The sequence below is a fragment of the Anopheles darlingi genome, chromosome 2 (genome assembly GCF_943734745.1).
Source record: "Anopheles darlingi chromosome 2, idAnoDarlMG_H_01, whole genome shotgun sequence".
Classification (NCBI taxonomy): Eukaryota; Metazoa; Arthropoda; class Insecta; order Diptera; family Culicidae; genus Anopheles; species Anopheles darlingi.
In genome coordinates, this window is record NC_064874.1 from 60,081,057 (window position 1) to 60,098,373 (window position 17,317).

At 38.3% G+C, this 17,317-nt stretch overlaps 2 protein-coding genes across 2 annotated transcripts in view; both read left to right on the forward strand.

Annotated features, from left to right (window-relative positions):
- Positions 1-4,151, forward strand: part of LOC125959394 (angiopoietin-related protein 2-like) — a 5,652-nt gene extending 1,501 nt beyond the window's left edge. The window contains exons 2-3 of the mRNA XM_049692218.1: positions 3,120-4,066; positions 4,146-4,151. Coding sequence (XP_049548175.1) covers positions 3,120-4,066; positions 4,146-4,151 — 953 coding nt within the window. The remainder of the gene's footprint in view (positions 1-3,119; positions 4,067-4,145) is intronic.
- A 12,484-nt stretch (positions 4,152-16,635) lies between these two features.
- LOC125949953 (gamma-secretase subunit pen-2) lies at positions 16,636-17,299 on the forward strand. The gene is made up of 3 exons (XM_049677464.1): positions 16,636-16,816; positions 16,884-16,988; positions 17,055-17,299. The coding sequence occupies exons 1-3, from the start codon at positions 16,756-16,758 to the stop codon at positions 17,192-17,194; spliced, it is 306 nt and encodes a 101-aa protein (XP_049533421.1). The 5' UTR covers positions 16,636-16,755; the 3' UTR covers positions 17,195-17,299.
- Positions 17,300-17,317: the final 18 nt, after the last annotated feature.

Sequence of the window (17,317 nt, forward strand, 5' to 3'; positions counted from 1 at the left end):
TACTGCTTAACATTCCACACAAAACCCCTCTGCTGTGTGGACTGTGTTTCGGTCACTGCGCCGCGAACGTAAATGCATTATGCACCTTCTCCAACACCCTTCAACCCTCCGCCCCGCGGGATCAAACCAACAATGAGCAACCCACCCTACAGATCGCGCACAAATCGAGCGTCACACCAGCAACCTTGGCACCAGCAGCAGCAGCAGCAGCAGGCGGTGCTGTTCCTGCCCTGATCGAGCACAGATCATTACATTTTATGACACTCTCGCGCGATCCCTCACCCCTCCTTCCACCCCATCTGTAACGGAAGGTGGCGAAGGGAAGAAGGGAAGAGAGAGAGAGGGATCATCGATTCCACTTCACTTTATGCTTCTAACAAACTGCCCAAAATCACGACGCTAATCCATTTATGGTGCCAATAATTTTCCAGCTTTACATCGTCACCGCAGTGGATGGGGGGGAGGGAAGAGGTGACTACCCCCCGCCACCATCACCGGGGTTCCAGCATTCACTGTGTGTGTGAGAGAGAGAGAGAAGCGAAGGTAATTTGGAAGCTCACGTAACGAGCTTCACCGGACCGCTCCCCTTGGGACTAGGCCAGAAGAAACGCGAGGACGCGGAGAGGGTGGCAGCAGCAGCATTTTCACTTCTCTGCCTAATCCTGTGCTACTATGGCAATCCCGATCCCGATCCCGATCCGGACTCCAGACCAACAGCAGCAGCATGGTTTTCGAATTACTATTTGTTTTCCCATTCCCGACGTTCCATTAGAAGGGGTTTCGGGGGGTGGCCGGGAAGGGGAAGGGGAAGAGGAATGGGGAAGGGGAGTACCGCACCCACCCAGCGCGCTAACGACGAAATATGGGAAATCTATAATTTAGGTAACATCTTCTTCTTCGCCTCATTCACCACCATCAAGTCCCTCTCCGAGGTCCTCTCCGTAGAACCGGATAACCGGAGTTGTTGTCAACGCTGGCATGACGTTCCAGGGGTGTGGAGTGGTGGCTAGCAAAACGCGGTATTCCGGCGCATCACTCATTCTAACGACCGGTGCACCGGCTTCTTCAGCAGAAACCAAACCCCGAGGCCCGGACCTTCAACCAGCGACTCGATTCGACTTCGATCCTCCTTCGAGCTAGAAGCTAGGCGCGCGGGCGCCCAAGTAGAATGGTGGCCCAGCGAGCGGTGGTGGGTGGTGGAGGAGAGATATATTGTAATGGTTATTGTTATTGCAATCCCCGAAAGATGACGACGTCCGTTAGCGAGGAGTGCGCTTTCGTATTGACCCAAATGGTGGACGACGGGCGGTGTTCAGTTCAAACGGTGCCGCTTACCAGGCGGGTTTCGGATGGCGGCAAACCGTGCTGATGGTGACGCCGCCGGATGTCCCGTGGACCGACATGTCGTGGTCATTGAACCCGCACCCGAACGAACGGGGTGTGATTTTAGAGGACATTTAGTCATCGTCGCACGATCGTCCGCGGGTTATCGCGGTGGCGTTCTTCGCAGGTCTGCGAGCCGCGAGAGCGTCGATCTTTGGCCGTGTGGGATCGAGAGCGATAAGCAATAGCTGTGTTGAGGTTTAGGATAGGTCTTCCAGATTGCACGCTTCCAGATCCACTCGGTCCATTGGCGAAGGTTATTAATGCAACAATAATTTTTGAATCGCTATTTGCGAACTGTTTTCAAAACTATTCCCAAAGATTCAAAACTATTCCCAAAGATGCAGGTTCAAGCACAAAGCTATGAAACATCTAGATCCCTCCTAAAGGGGGGGCTTTGGTTATTTCCTATCGAAAAAAAAGGCTTATTCATGACAATTGATTGTGCAGACACCATTCAACTTAGGTTTTTCAAGAGAAAGACATTTTAAACTACAACTTTCCAAGAATATTTGAATCTATTTTGGGGAAGATTTGTTCAAAACTACGTTCATGGCATCCAATCTAGAAAGACTAGTATTAGAAATATTAAAATGAATATTCTTCTGTAGGGCTTCAGAAATATTAAAATGAATATTCTTCTGTAGGGTGGTTGGTAGATTATGAGTTTATCCAGATAGCCCCGTCGAGTTTTTGTTAAATTACCAATTTTTCGATTTTTAGCAGATTTTTCAAGTTACAAAAGTGTCGCTTTTTTCGATATTGCCTCAAAAAGACGACATTTTACATATTTAAAAAAATATTTAAAAAATTTATATTTATATTCAAGTGTTTATGCTACGGTGGGCACCGACTTTGAAAACGTTGGTTTCGGGAAACGCGATTCAAAGTTGCGAAATGCTTTGAGCTTTGTATGAAAGGCGAATTTTCAAAAATCAATATCTTTGCCAGTTTTGCTTCGATTGATCCCAAAATTTCACACAATACTCTTGAAAGGATAAGCACTCAGAAAAAAAGTAAATGCGAAGAATTAAAATAAAATACAGAATACAAAAAATATACAAAATATCAGTAAACAGTTGTTGGAAGGGTAACGATTGCGCTTTGTAGGTTCGTCAGATTTTATTTATTTATTTTATTCCACGATTTACTTAGATGTTCAATGAATTTGGAGTGGCTTATTTTAACCATTTATAGGTCATTTTAAGCCAACAATGTGCACAGTTTCCGGTAATGTCCACAGCTGCCTTAGCAGATAGCCCCAATCCAGAGCGTGAGCGTTCAAATCGCCAGCAACGAGCACAATCGAACATAATAAGGGAAATTTGCGAAAGGCGTTTGCAGCATCCAGTACGTTCGAGCATTGGATTGCTGAGTCCCTTATCAAACGAAAAAAAATCCCTTAGCACGGAGGTTATCATTGCGCGTGTTTTCGGTTGGTTGGCGGATTTGCCAAAAGAACCGTTCTCAAGTCAATGTTTCATGTGGTGTACGGTGACTCATCATTACAGTACTTTCCTGCATGACTCATATGATCCCGCATGGCTTATCAAACGGAAAGTACGCGCAGGTAATGATTTTTGCTAAAACCACGTATGCTCTCGATGGCTTCGTTCCTACGCGAATCGAACTGGTTTAAACATTGAATCAGTACATATCGTCGTTCCGAACAGTTTAGAGGTTTCCTTCTGATCCAAAAATGAAGTTAATTTTTCGTTTCATTGTGTTGTATGCAGTTTTACACATTGCTGCAAGTGAACATGAGCTGAAAAAGAACGATAATACCAATAGTTCCGCGGATGGGATGCTGGGATATGGATTGGACTTACTGCTCATCAAGTTGGATGCAATGGAAAATAGATTACAAAAGATGGAGAGCATGCAGGTGCAGTTTCAAGAATTTCGATCCAAGCAAGAAGAAATGTTTTCCGCGATTCATAAATTTGAACATCAAGTCGCGCTTAGTTTAAGCAAGGTACACGACATCATCCAGCAACATACATCCAGCCAAAAGAAGAGCAAAGAAGAAATGTTCACCGTGCTTCAAAAATTGGAAAATCAACTCACGCCTAATTTAGGCGAGGATTACAATCAAAATCTGGATAAAGTGCACGCAACGTTGCATAAACTCGATAGAGACCTCGAAAGTGTGCTAGAAATTCAATATAGTACCATGCCGTCCTCTTGCAAAGATGTTTCATCGAACGTCTCTGAAACATATCCGATCCGTCTGAGCTATGATTTTGAACCGTTTCAAGTGTATTGCGAACAGGAAGCGTTCGATGGCGGACGGATCGTGATGCAGTACCGTTTCGACGGATCACTGGACTTTTACCGAGGGTGGAATGAGTTCCGCGATGGATTTGGTGATTTGCGCAAAGAGTTCTGGTTGGGTCTTGAAAAGGTCCACCAGATAACAAGTGGCCGTAAGCACGAACTGATTGTTGAGTTAAAAGACTTTAATGGAACCTACAAGTACGCGAGGTTTGATGCATTCAAAATAGGTGGTGAGAGTGAGCAATACGTCGTGAAGAATATCGGAAAGTATAGTGGAACTGTAGGTGATCGAATGTCCTATTATAACGGTAGGAAGTTCTCGACCAAAGATCGAGATAATGATGAGACCAGCCAAAATTGTGCGCGGCTCCACGAAGGTGCATGGTGGTACTGGGATTGTTCTTGGGTAAATTTGAACGGGCGATACATCAATGCAATCGATTACAACACAATTTTTTGGTATGATTTCAACAAAAACGTTCAAGGATTGAGTTATTCACGGATGATGATCAGAGAGTTGGAATAGCGTTTCTGGTTGGATCAATAGTAGAGTACAATGAATGAACAAGCAAGAATGCTTCGAAACAAAGCCGAAAAAATGCAGTTTTCAAAATACATTCCAGAAAAGTCTTTTAAATAAGGAAGATATTACTAACATACTTATCTCCAGCCTAACATGCATCCGAAACAAAAATCCAGACGTGAAAAATGAAGAAAGAAATGCTGAAAGAACTCAATGAACTCACATTACGCGATTACTTCATGAGCGTATACATATGAGGAAAGTATTCCATGTGGCTTTCTCGATCTCGGTATTAACAACTGTCACTCAACAGTTTGTTGGGTAGATGCTGCAACAGACCCCGGAATACTACCCAGTAATGCGTCATCACGAATCTTTTCTGTTCCAGATAGTTGTAAATCAGCTGCCGATTGATGAACACGTTGACGATGTGCCCCAGAATTTTGTCCGCCTTCTCCGCCATCTTTTCCATCTCAGCCACTGCCAGATTAGCGATCGTGCTCATCGATTCCGACTTGATCTCCTTCTTGACCGTCTTTGGCTTAAGGACATTCGGCTTCTTTGCTGGCAGAAAACCCTCCTCGGGGAAAGATTCCTCCATACAGCCGCCCAACTTCTTGATGCGCAGAATGGTCGACAGCGAGCCCGAACCCTGCAGACGGCGCACGGCATCCACATGTCGTCCCGGTAATAATCAACAGACCTTCACGGAAGCAGTTGGTCTTCGCCCTAATAAATGCCACTGAATTAACCTAATAAATACTAATAAACGTAAAAATGTTTCATTTGATGACAGGGTGACCTAATCGTACCTGGCTTTGGCCGATAGTGACGGGGTTTGTTTTAAAGGTTCTAGCTCACGAAGATGGGCAGCTATAGAGTAAAGTGGGATAAAAATGACAATGTGGTAAAAGTGCGCACTAAGCTCTTCCAGAAAACGGCTTCACCAACTCTAGCAACACTATAATGGTTTGAAAGCGCCTGAAATCACCACATTATACGTGATTTTGTTTGTGGTTTGGATTACACATGTTAGAGAAATGCGTTCATTTAGTTTTTGCAATGTCTATATTATTTTATGAGTTTTATGAGTTAAGGGGGGGCTTCGGTATTTTATTTTATTTATTCGCATTTATTTTTTATATTTTTCTTATCCTTTCAAGAATATTGTGTAAAATTTTGGGATCAATCGAAGCAAAACTGACAAAGATATTGATTTTTGAAAAACAGAGCTTCATACATTGTTCAAAGCATCTCGCAATTTTGAATCGCGTTTCCCAAAACCTACGATTTCAAAGTCGGTGCCCATCGTAGCATGAAAACTTCTGGACCGATCGATTTGAAATTTTGAACATATAATCTCTACACTATTTGCCAGGTAGCCCCGTCGAGATTTTATAAAAATGGATGATACTTTTTTTAAAATATTTTTTTTAATTATGTAAAGCTCATTGTTTGAGGCAACATCGAAAAAATGCTTCACATTTTCAACTTCAAAAATCTGCCAAAAATCGAAAAATGGGAAATTCTGTAAAAACTCGACGGGGCTACCTGGATAAACTTATAATCTATCAAAAGAACATTGATTTGTATATTTATGATGACCCGTCACGTGGCTACGATGGGCACCGCAAAAAGTACATTTTGGCAGACTGGCCTTTCTAGATTGGTTGCGATGGACGTAGTTTAGATCAAATCTTCCTCAAAATGGAACCAAATATTCTTGAATAGTTGTAGTTTGATATGACATTATTTTGAAAACATAAAGTTGGATAGTTTCTTCACTAAAAATCGTCAAAAATGAGCCTTGTTTTAACCCGAAATAACCAAAGCCCCCCCTTAAGGGGGCTTTGGTTATTTCGGGTCATAAAAAGGCTTATTTTTCACGATTTTTAGTGAAGAAACCAGTTCACTTTAATTTTTCAAAAAAATGTCATATTAAACTACTACTTTCCAAGAATATTTGGTTCTATTTTGGGGAAGATTTATTCAAAACTACGTTCATGGCATTCTATCCAGAAAGGCAAGTTTGCAAAAATGTACTTTTTGCGGTGCCCATCGTAGCCACGTGCTGGGTCATCAGAAATATTCAAACGAATATTCGTTTGTTAGATTATAAGTTTATCCAGGTAGCCCCGTCGAGTTTTTATAAAATTTCCCATTTTTCAATTTTTGGCAGATTTTTGAAGTTGGAAAAGTGATGCTTTTTTCGATGTTGCCTCAAAAACTTTACATAATTTACACTTTACCACTTTACATAATCAAAATAATTATTTTAAAAAAAGTATCAACAATTTTTATAAAATCTCGACGGGTCTACCTGGCAAATAGTGTAGGGATTATATGTTCAAAATTTCAAATCGATCGGTCCAGAAGTTTTCATGCTACGATGGGCACCGACTTTGAAAACGTAGGTTTTGGGAATCGCGATTCAAAGTCGCGAGATGCGTTGAGCCTTGTATGAAAGGCTGTTTTTCAAAAATCAATATATTTGTCAGTTTTGCTTCGATTGATCCCAAAATTTTACACAATAATCTTGAACTAATAAGCAATCATAAAAAATTGTACAATGTAAATGCGAAGAATTAAAATAAAATACCGAAGCCCCCCCTTAAGCGACAAAGGACACATAATTAAAATATGTAGATTCAATTGGTGTAGCCCTCATTCTGAATGACAACCGGGAACCGGTGGTTATGGTACCCACAAAATGCAAACCTGCTACTGAAAATGCAGCTCCAACGCCTATCAAAAGATCTGAAATTGTAAAATTGGTCATTTTGATTACGGTAAAATAAGAAAAAAAAAGAGTATTCAAAACTTCAAAACTCACAAAACTCACTTCAAAGACAAACTAGTTTTTATACCACAAATATGCCTATGTAATAAAAAATCCGCAGAAACCAGCAATGCTCACTCTTTCCCCAGTGGTAGGGGAAAAGAGCGCATTTTTTACTTTTGTTTAATATGCACTTTTATCAAAATGTATGAACATTCTAAACAACTTGCATTTTAAACCTACAAACTCATACTTTCATTTGGTGTAGCTAACAGGACGAACACTTCTTTCCTTAGAGAAATACAGCGAAGTAAAAGTTAAATGCACACTCTTACCCCACCTTACTCTACATGATAAAAGTTTTTCATCGGTCAGTTCAGTAGTTCGGTAGTAGTCAGTAATATTTTTTCTTCAACTTTATTTCTAATACCACTACTCCTTATATTTCCATTAATATTAGTTTTTTTAGAAACATAGGCCAAGATGAATGTCTTCCAAAAAATCTAAAGGCATTGTCCGATTCAAGTATCAACCAAGCACTAAACAAATTTGCATGCTTGCATATATCCGCTTCCACCAACCCTAGCAAAACTCCGTTTGTGAATAATTTTTCAGTGATCGGTTTTTAATGCTCTCTTTTGAATGGCACGGTAAATTATTCAAATAATCTTCGTCGCTAGATCATGATAGATGATAATAAAGCGAAAGTAATTGGTACAAAAATTGAATACCATATTAAGGTTGTCGACAAAGAGATACTCAATGAAACCATACCCTCCGAATAAAATGGAATTTGCTTCGATCAACATCTCACGCAACATATCAAATGGCAGGGTGCCAGATCCCCCATCTAATAGTAACATCCTCAATGCTCGATATTCAACGCTATTTGCGCTATAACGCTATAACAATAACGCTTTGATAACAAATATATTAACTATACATGGATGTTACGTGCGCTCCATGACGTTCTCAAAATTAAAACAAATATAGCAATGATCCATGCTTTTTTTACGATGCCAAAGATACATTGAAAGGACTACATACCCTAAATTCCAGTCGAACACATACTTTTGAATCAGCAACATTGAACAAATCAACGGATTTCAATCCACTTCCAATTAACTCCAAATACTCTAGCTGCTTCGGTATGCTGGGGAAAGTTACGCTAGCTAAATTATTGTCATTTAATTTAAAGACTTTTAAATTTTCCAAAGAATTCAACCAACTACTATTAAAGTAAGTAAAATTGTTATGCGTCATCACGATTCTTGCTAAACTCTTGATTTGGCCAATACATGTCGGCATAACTGATATGAAGTTATGGTTCAGATACAATTGCACCAAAGATGGTGTTTCCCATTGACACAAATTCATTTGTTTTATACGATTCTCGCCCAAGTCGATTCTTTGAACGACCATGCTCACAAATCTGCCAGTAACCAATTCAATTTCATTGGTATGAAGCATAAGGTTGGTAAGATTATTGCAACGATTGAACAACTCTAAATTCAAAACCCGTATTAAATTATTTTCTAATATTACTTGTGATAAAGATAGCCTACATGGGGATCTTTTTACTCTACTAACGATGGACTGGATTTTACTCTTACGTAAGCTCAAAAACGTCAGACTCTGTAAATCGCAAAATATACCTAAATCTAGCTCTAGCAGTGATCCTTCCAATATACTCAATATTTCAAGGTGTGTGAGATTGCGTATGGAAGGCGAGATCGTTTTCACTGGACTGTACATAATACTCAGATGTCGAAGGCTTTCATTCAACTCGCAATCAATTGAGGACACCCCCGTCGTGATAAATAAAAGTTTAGTTAAATTACAATTCCGGGAAATGTACAATCGGTTAACAAGAGGTGATACCATGATGGTCAACTGAGTCCAGGGATAGTAATTCAATATCGCAGGACCGACTTCTGGAAACTGAAGATTAACCACAATAAGATTACTATATGTAACATATTTAAACATGAACGATCCGTCTCTCGCAGGGTTGTAATTCGTCAACTCGCAGGTAGGTGTGCAATTAAAATGAAAAGCAATGCTGATCGGGACAAGCAACACGATCAAGTAGTACCTGGGAAGAAAGACACACTTTCCATTACATGCCGTATCTAAGAATCATCGTAATCAAACGAAGGCATCACGAAAATTAAAAACATTTAATATTAGATCTAGTTGCATATCCCTTATTAAGCAATTCAGTTGTTGGATCCATAAAATCAATCGCACCGGAAGTATACAAAATTATAAATTTAAACTGTAACATCTATAAATGTCCAGTTCCTACCTATTTCTAGCGTGCGAATTGTAGTTCGTAACTTACATTTTCATTAACATTGCTTTCGCGAGACAATATAACCGTTGGCAACACGCTTCACATTCAGTCGAAAATTTCGACCGTCAGCTGCCAATATCAACTTGTCACTACCTCATATCGTGGAGTTTTAACCATCTCGTACATTTTATATTCGAAACAATAATCGCACTTTGATTAGGCTTGACCACTTATCATTTCAATTTATCATTTGAGGAAATGCATCAGGTTATTTATCGCCGATAGATACAAAATGATAGTTAGAGGCACCTGCGGGTGTAAACTGCCCCTGATGCCAATAGTAAGCTTTATTTTTTCTACATCAGAATTCTGACATTTGTTGGTCGTTCATCATTATAGTTATAAAGAATTTTGAAGCGCTCAATTGAAGAGAATGATGTAAACACCACATGCAATCCTACAAAACCTGAAATAATCCTCGCAATCTCAGTTTAAGCTAATCCAGATACATTCAAAGGACTACATACATTCAATCCAAGTTTAACATATAGTTAGTGTACTGTGACATTTGACAAATCCTCGGATTTTGATCCATTTCTAGTCAAATCTGTGTTGCCGAGATTCTGGGGAACGCTGTTCAAAATTAATTGAGTAAAATTATTGTACGACACGTTGATCACTTCTAAGCTCTTGATTTTGTCGATACATGCCGGCATAGCTGATAAGAGGTTTCCATTAAGCTCCAACTTTACCAAAGATGGTGTGTCCCATTGACACAAATTCAATTGTTTTATCCGATTCGACCTCAAATCGATATACTCAATGGCCTTGTTCGCAAATCTTCCAGTAACCAATTCAACTCTGTTCTTAAGCAATGCCAACTCTTTTAGTTTATCGCATCGATTGAATAGCTCTAAATTAACAACACGTATTAAATTATTTGCCAAGTTAATAATCGGCATAGATAACCTACATGGGGAACTCTTCACTCTACTAACAATGGACTGTATTTTATTCCTTTGACAGTACAAAGACTTCAAAGAATTCAATCCACAAAATACACCCAAATCTAGCTCACGAAGCCGACACGATTGTATACCCAGATTTTCTAGGTTTTTCAAATTGCTTATGGAAGGCGAGATCGTTGCAAGAGAACTGGACGAAATAATAAGCTTTCGAAGGATTTCATTCACTTCACATTCAATTGAGATAATGCCTGTCTCAATTATCTCAAGTTCCATCAATTTGCTATTCCGAGAAATGTGCAGTCTTTTGACATCAGATGACTCTGCGATCGTTAAGTCCGTCGCAGGAATTCTATCCAACAGCTCATGAGTGATTTCGGAAGAGTCAAGATAAGAAATAGTAAGAGACATATTCTCTGGAACATATTTAAACATGAAAGTCCCGTCCGTGTTTGGGTTGTAGTAGTTTAGCCAACATGAATTTTCCTTGCAATAAAATCGAAACGCTAAACTGACCGGCAATAGCAGGACAAACACACTGTACCTACGAATGAAACAAGTAAATAATGAAAACCTTAACCTCCTTCATTGAAAACGCAAAGCGCTATGAAGAAATAAAATTGATTTCCTTTACAGCACATTTGAACAATAGAGACTTTTTGTTTCTTATTGATACGGGTTTCACCATGATCATAAGAAAAATTATGCATAAAGATTTTTTCTATTTTTGAAATGTCCTATGTAGGTTCTTCATTCATTTTCTCTTCTTTACTAGATGGTAATTCACATATTAGTAATACTTACATTTCCTTTAATGGTTGTCGTTTTTTTTAAATGAATAACTAAGAATAATGTCCTCCAAATAAGTCAAACGAAACTGCCCGATACAAGAATCAAACATTCACTAAACAAATGTGTATTCTCGAATACTTTGCTCCCACTTCACTAACATGAGAACATTCTTCCAGTGATCGATTTTTAATGCTCTCTTTTGTATGCGAAGGAAAATAACCCAAATGACCTATGTCGCTAGATCATGGTGGTTGATGCTAAATCGAAAGTAATAGGTACAAGAGACGTTAGCGCTGTATACCATGCTGACAAATAAGACCATGCTAGGTTTGGACAGTTTGCTCGATGGACGGTCGAAAGATAAAAGGATTCTCAGTTAATGTTAACATATTCTGTACCATAATAACACATTGTTTCGGCAACCAAACATAAATAGAACAAACGATGATCAATATTCCAAGCATCATATCAACTATCAGAGTGTAATTTCCTTTATTGTATGACACTAAAACGCTCAATAATAGATATCCCTATCATGTAAAGCAAATTCTTTATCTAGGAAATTTATTCATTTATTTTTAATACAATTAATTTTCATACTCGAATACTTCGCCAGCCCTCCTCCCCCTGTCCTTCCCACACTTCACAATACTCCGTTTATGAACAATTTTTCAGTGATCCGTTTTTAATGCTCTCTTTTCAACGACATGGAAAATGATCAAAATGATCTTAGTCATGATGGATAATGTAGGAGCGAAAGTAATTGATAAAAAAAATGATTATCAAAAATTACCATTTATTCTCGATTTATGAAACCATACCTTACAACTGAAATGGAATTTGCTCCGACAAGCAAAACGAATAAAACAATCATGTGATCAACACCTTAAGCATCATATCAAATAGTAGGGTGCCATTTCTTTCATCTAATAGAAACAACCTCAATACTCGATATTCAACATATGAAACGATACACGACAAATAAACATCTTTATTGATAAATTTTCTATACTTTTGACAGCATTTGCTAGCTTAAATAACATCTATATTTATTATACGTGGATATTTCGCGACTCCATGAGATTCTCTTAATTAAAAAAATATACTTATGATACATTATTTTTTTACGATCCCAAAGATACATTCAAAGGACTACAAACTCCGAATTTCAGTTGAACACATACTTTTGAATCCGCAACATTGAACAAATCAACTGATTTCAATCTATTTCCAATTAACTCCAAATTTTCGAGCTGCTTGGGTATGCTGGGGAAAGTTACGTTAGCTAAATTATTGTCATTTAATTTAAAGACTTTTAAATTTTTCAAAGGATCCAACCAGCTACTATTAAAGTAAGTGAAAGTATTATTCGACATTTTAAGAGCTTCCAAGCTCTTGATTTGGTCGATACATGCTGGCATAACCGATATGAAGTTGTGGTTCAGATACAATTGCACCAAAGATGGTGTTTGCCATTGACACAAATTTATTTGTTTTATACGATTCATGCCCAAATTGATTTCTTCAATGGCGTTGTTCACAAATCTTCCAGTCACCAATTCAATTTCATTGGTATGAAGCATAAGGTTGCTAAGATTATTGCAACGGTTGAACAACTCTAGATTTAAAAGCCGTATTAAATTATTTTCTAATATAACTTGTGATAAAGATAACCTACATGGTGAACTTTTTACTCTACTAACGATGGACTGGATTTTACTCCTACGTAAGCTCAAAACCGTTAGACTCTCTAAACCGCAAAATATACCTAAATCTAGCTCTAGCAGTGATCCTTCCAATATACTCAATTCTTCCAGGTGTGTGAGATTACTTATGGAAGGCGAGATCGTTTTCACTGGACTGAACCTAATACTTAGATCTCGAAGGTTTTCATTCAACTCGCATTCAATTGAGGACACTCCCGACGTGACAAATGAAAGTTTTGTTAACTTACTATTTCGAGAAATGTACAATCGTTTAACAAGAGGTGATGCCATGATGGTCAACTGAGACCAGGGATAGTAATCCAATATCGCAGGACCGAGTTCTGGAAACTGGAGATTGTATACGATGAGATCACTATGAATAACATATTTAAACATGAACGTCCCGTCTCTTGCAGGATTGTAATTCGTCAACTCGCAAAAAGGTGTGCAATTAAAATGAAAAGCAATGCTGATCGGGAAAAGCAACACGATCAAGTAGTACCTGGGAATAAAGACACACTTTCCATTAGATGCCCTAGCTAAGAATCATCATAATGAAACGAAGGCATGAAGGAAATAAATAATATTTAATTTCAGATCATGTACTATATCACTTATAAAACAATTCTCTCGATGGATACATAAAATAAATCTATAATATTACACGAGTAGTGTATACAATTATAAATTTAGACTATGCAGAAGGAATGTTCTATTCTTACTTATTTCTCACGTACGAATTCTAGTTTGCAACTTACATTTTCATTAACATTACTTTCGTGTGACCATATAATGGTTGGCAGCACGCTTCACATTCAATCGAAAGTAATTTCGACCGTCTACTACAAATATCAACTTGTCACTACCTCATATCGTGGAGTTTTATCCATCTCGCACATTTTATATGCGAACCAATAATCGCACTTTGATTATGTTTGACCACTTATCATTTGAATTTATCATTTGAGAAAATTGCCACCATAAATACAAAATACTAACCGTGAATAGATGCCAAATGGTTAGGAAAACAAAAGGGAGCAAACCAAGGATCACCGCTTGTCATCCTTTAAATAATTCTATTCGTACTGCTCGTTTAAGATATTTCCGATACATTCCCAACACATCGAAATCAGACTACCTCAAAACTTCATAGCTGCTGCCATATTGCTTGTGTTTAAACAACCGGCAACATGCTGGACGAAATAACTATCGTGCAATCCTAAACATACTAGAAATCAGCTTCTTTATTTACTCCTTACCTATTATTAAGTTACTCGTTGAATACGTTCACATATTTATTTAAAAAAAAAAGCAGCCCGAAAAATTTGCTCGAATATATATTAAAAGGTTCGATTTAATTTCATAAAGATCATTTATTTCGATTGAATAAATTGTCTCATATTCCTTTCAGATACCTTTCACATTTCCTTTCATCAATCGTTCAAGGATACGACCCTCAAAATAATGAAATCATCGTTTTCATAGTGTAAGTTTCAAATGATTCAATTCGTTTAAAGGCATGCAAGCATACAATTTTAGCTGAACACATATTTTTAAATTTGGACCATATGAAAAATCAAAGGACTTCAGATCATTTTTAGTTAAATCTAGGATGTCAAGTTGTTTGGGAAAGCTGTGGAGGACTACGTTTGCTATCTTGTTATTACTTAAATCAAGGAATTTTAAATTATCCAGGGGCTCCAACCAGCTGCTATTGAAATGAGTGAGATTGTTGTACGGCATGTTGATTGTTTTTAAACTCTTGATTTTATCGAGACACGCTGGCATAGCTGACAGTATGTTTGCATTCAGAGACAATTGCATCAAAGAGGGTGTTTTCCATTGACACAAATTCATTTGAGCTATACGATTCGATGTCAAATCGATATTTTTAATGGCCTGGTTCATAAAGCTACCTACAACTAATTCAATTACATTACCTTTTAAGTGCAACCAAGCTAGATTATTGCAGCGATTAAATAGCTCTAGATTAAGAACCTGTATTAAGTTATTGTGCAAATTAATACTATTCATAGCTAACAAACATGGTGCACTCTTTATCGTACTAACGATGGTTTGGATTTTATTTTTGAACAGGTTCAATATATAAAGTGACTTTAAATTGCAAAACACACCCAAATCCAACTCTCGAAGCAAACATCCAGCGATCGTTAACATTTCAAGATTTTTCAGATTTCCCACAGAAGGTGATATCGTTTGTAAGCGACTGTTTTGAATTTGCAATTCCTTAAGGTTTTCATTCAACTCGCTCTCAATAGAGATTATTCCTGTCACGGAAATTGAAAGATCCGTTATCTTACTGTTTCGAGAAATAGCCAATCGTTTTACTTCAGGCGAATGTTCGATCCATAGCTCGGTCCTATTAAAACTATCGAAAAGCTCATGATCGACTTCAGAAGACTGTAAATTACCCATGCTAATAATCTTATTGTCTGGAAAATATTTAAACATGAACGTCCCATCTCGTGTAGGATTGTAATTCGTCAAATAACAGATCACACCGCATTGAAATTTATAAGCAGTGCTGATAGGGAAGAGCAGCATAATCAAACAGAACCTAAGAACCGGAATACAAATTTAATTAGATTTTTAACTGCATTACTGAAAGTATGATGGGAAATCAAATTGATGCTTCTCTATTCCATCGGTAAATTATATTGGCGTATTATGATTGACACGATGTGTTTCTAGTTCATAACTCACATTTCCACGATCATTCGTTCACTGTTGAATGAGGATGTCATCGGAAGCACCACCATGACAACAACCTCTATACTGTTCTGAATATTCTACTCATTTCCAGTGTAATGCTGTATTAATCCCTGCTATGGTAATCGCTTTTTAATGATTACCGCATTATATACCGCAAGGGAAATAGTCACAATACCTAACGTTATTAGATGTAGATAGTAGTGTTTCTAACGTGAATAAACGAAGCAGCAGTTCCAAAACCGCCTGCAGATTGAGGTCATTGTAGCAACGTTCTAGACTAATAAATACCAACCTCGTCGTTAGGCTTTTTGGTGACGACCTTCTAGTTAAGTTGTTTATCCAGAACGGCAGAACCCCAGAGCTTTTGAAATTTTACCGAATAAAGGAGACTTTTCGTCCTACGGTTACAAAAATGAAAATAGAACGTTCCCGTGTTTTTAGTTGGTGCGTTGGTTTGCCAGGAATAGGAAAAGCGCCCAGGATCGCCTCATTGACACTCTCAGTGTCCACAGTAATCATTTTGCTGCATGAGGTACCTTCGTCATTTGCGCAACATATTATAATCAAGTTTCTCACCGTAAACCGACTGAAATCTTGAGGAAATCGACTGCATACTTCCGGGAAGAGACACTGTCACGAGGCAGAGTGGTTGCATAGCTTAAAAAATCTGTTTGGGTCGTAATCGTGTTGAAAATGAGAGCCATTACCGCAGACCTCGTACCAGCCTAAGAGCACACAACATTAAATTTTTTAGACGACTTATTGCAAATGACTGGCATCGTATCAATACAGGGCAATTAATGCGACCGATTCTTGTAATGTTTTAAGTGAGATTCGACTCGCATATCGCCGCTAAATATGGACCTATTGATAGGGGAAGTGGTTCTTCTCCAAAACAATACTCGTCCACACACTCTTGCAGGCATTACTAAGGAAAAATAGGAACAACTGAGGTAGAAAAAATTGTGGGTGAGTGAGTTTATTCAACAGAAGGAAAAAACCGCCGTTGTTTTTTGAAAAATTTCAAACGGTTTTGGTGAGTTTTGTGGTGAAAAGGTGCTCGAATTCTGCTCGAATTTTTTTAACAGTGATGGTCGATAAAATATACCATAATAAAGCACAATTTTCCTAAAAAAATTAAAATTCTAAGCGAAAAATGGCATGCGTGGCACTGTTCCAATGTTTTGATTGGAGTTTGTTGTAAAAAAGGAGATTTTTTAACTTTTTTAGACTTTTTTGAAGAATTTCGTGAATTAGGTGATAAAAATTAAGGCGATAAGAGCAGGTCAAAACTCCCCGTGATGGACATCACTCGAGTTCCGAACGAAAGGAAGCTGTACCTTTGTAAATGGTACTTCAAAGGTAAGAATAAAAGACGAATCTCGAGTCGCGATCGCAGTACAAAATTCCCGCGGATTCACTGTTTCAGCTGGTTTTGCGCTGCTGCCCTTCCTGTGGTCAATCAACACGATCTGGTTCTTCAACGAGGCATTCCGGAAACCGGCTTACGACGAGCAGAAGGAGATCAAGAAATGTAAGAACACTCCGGAACCCCGTTCGTGGGATGATTCATCGTCAGTTCCGCTTTTCCCATTTTCAGATGTAGTCTTTTCGTTGGTGGGAACGCTGGTGTGGCTCGTGGCCATCATTTCCTGGGTGGTCACGTTCCAGATGAAACGCACGGATTGGGGAGAATTCGCGGATAACATCAGCTTCCTGGTGCCTCTGGGGCGGGCGTAGTATTAAGATTAATCAACACCATCAAATCGTCAGCATTATCGAGAGCCTCACTACACTCTAATCATCATTTAATAGCGTTAAATAAAGTCAGTTAAGATTAATTTCCAACAAAATTCTCATGGA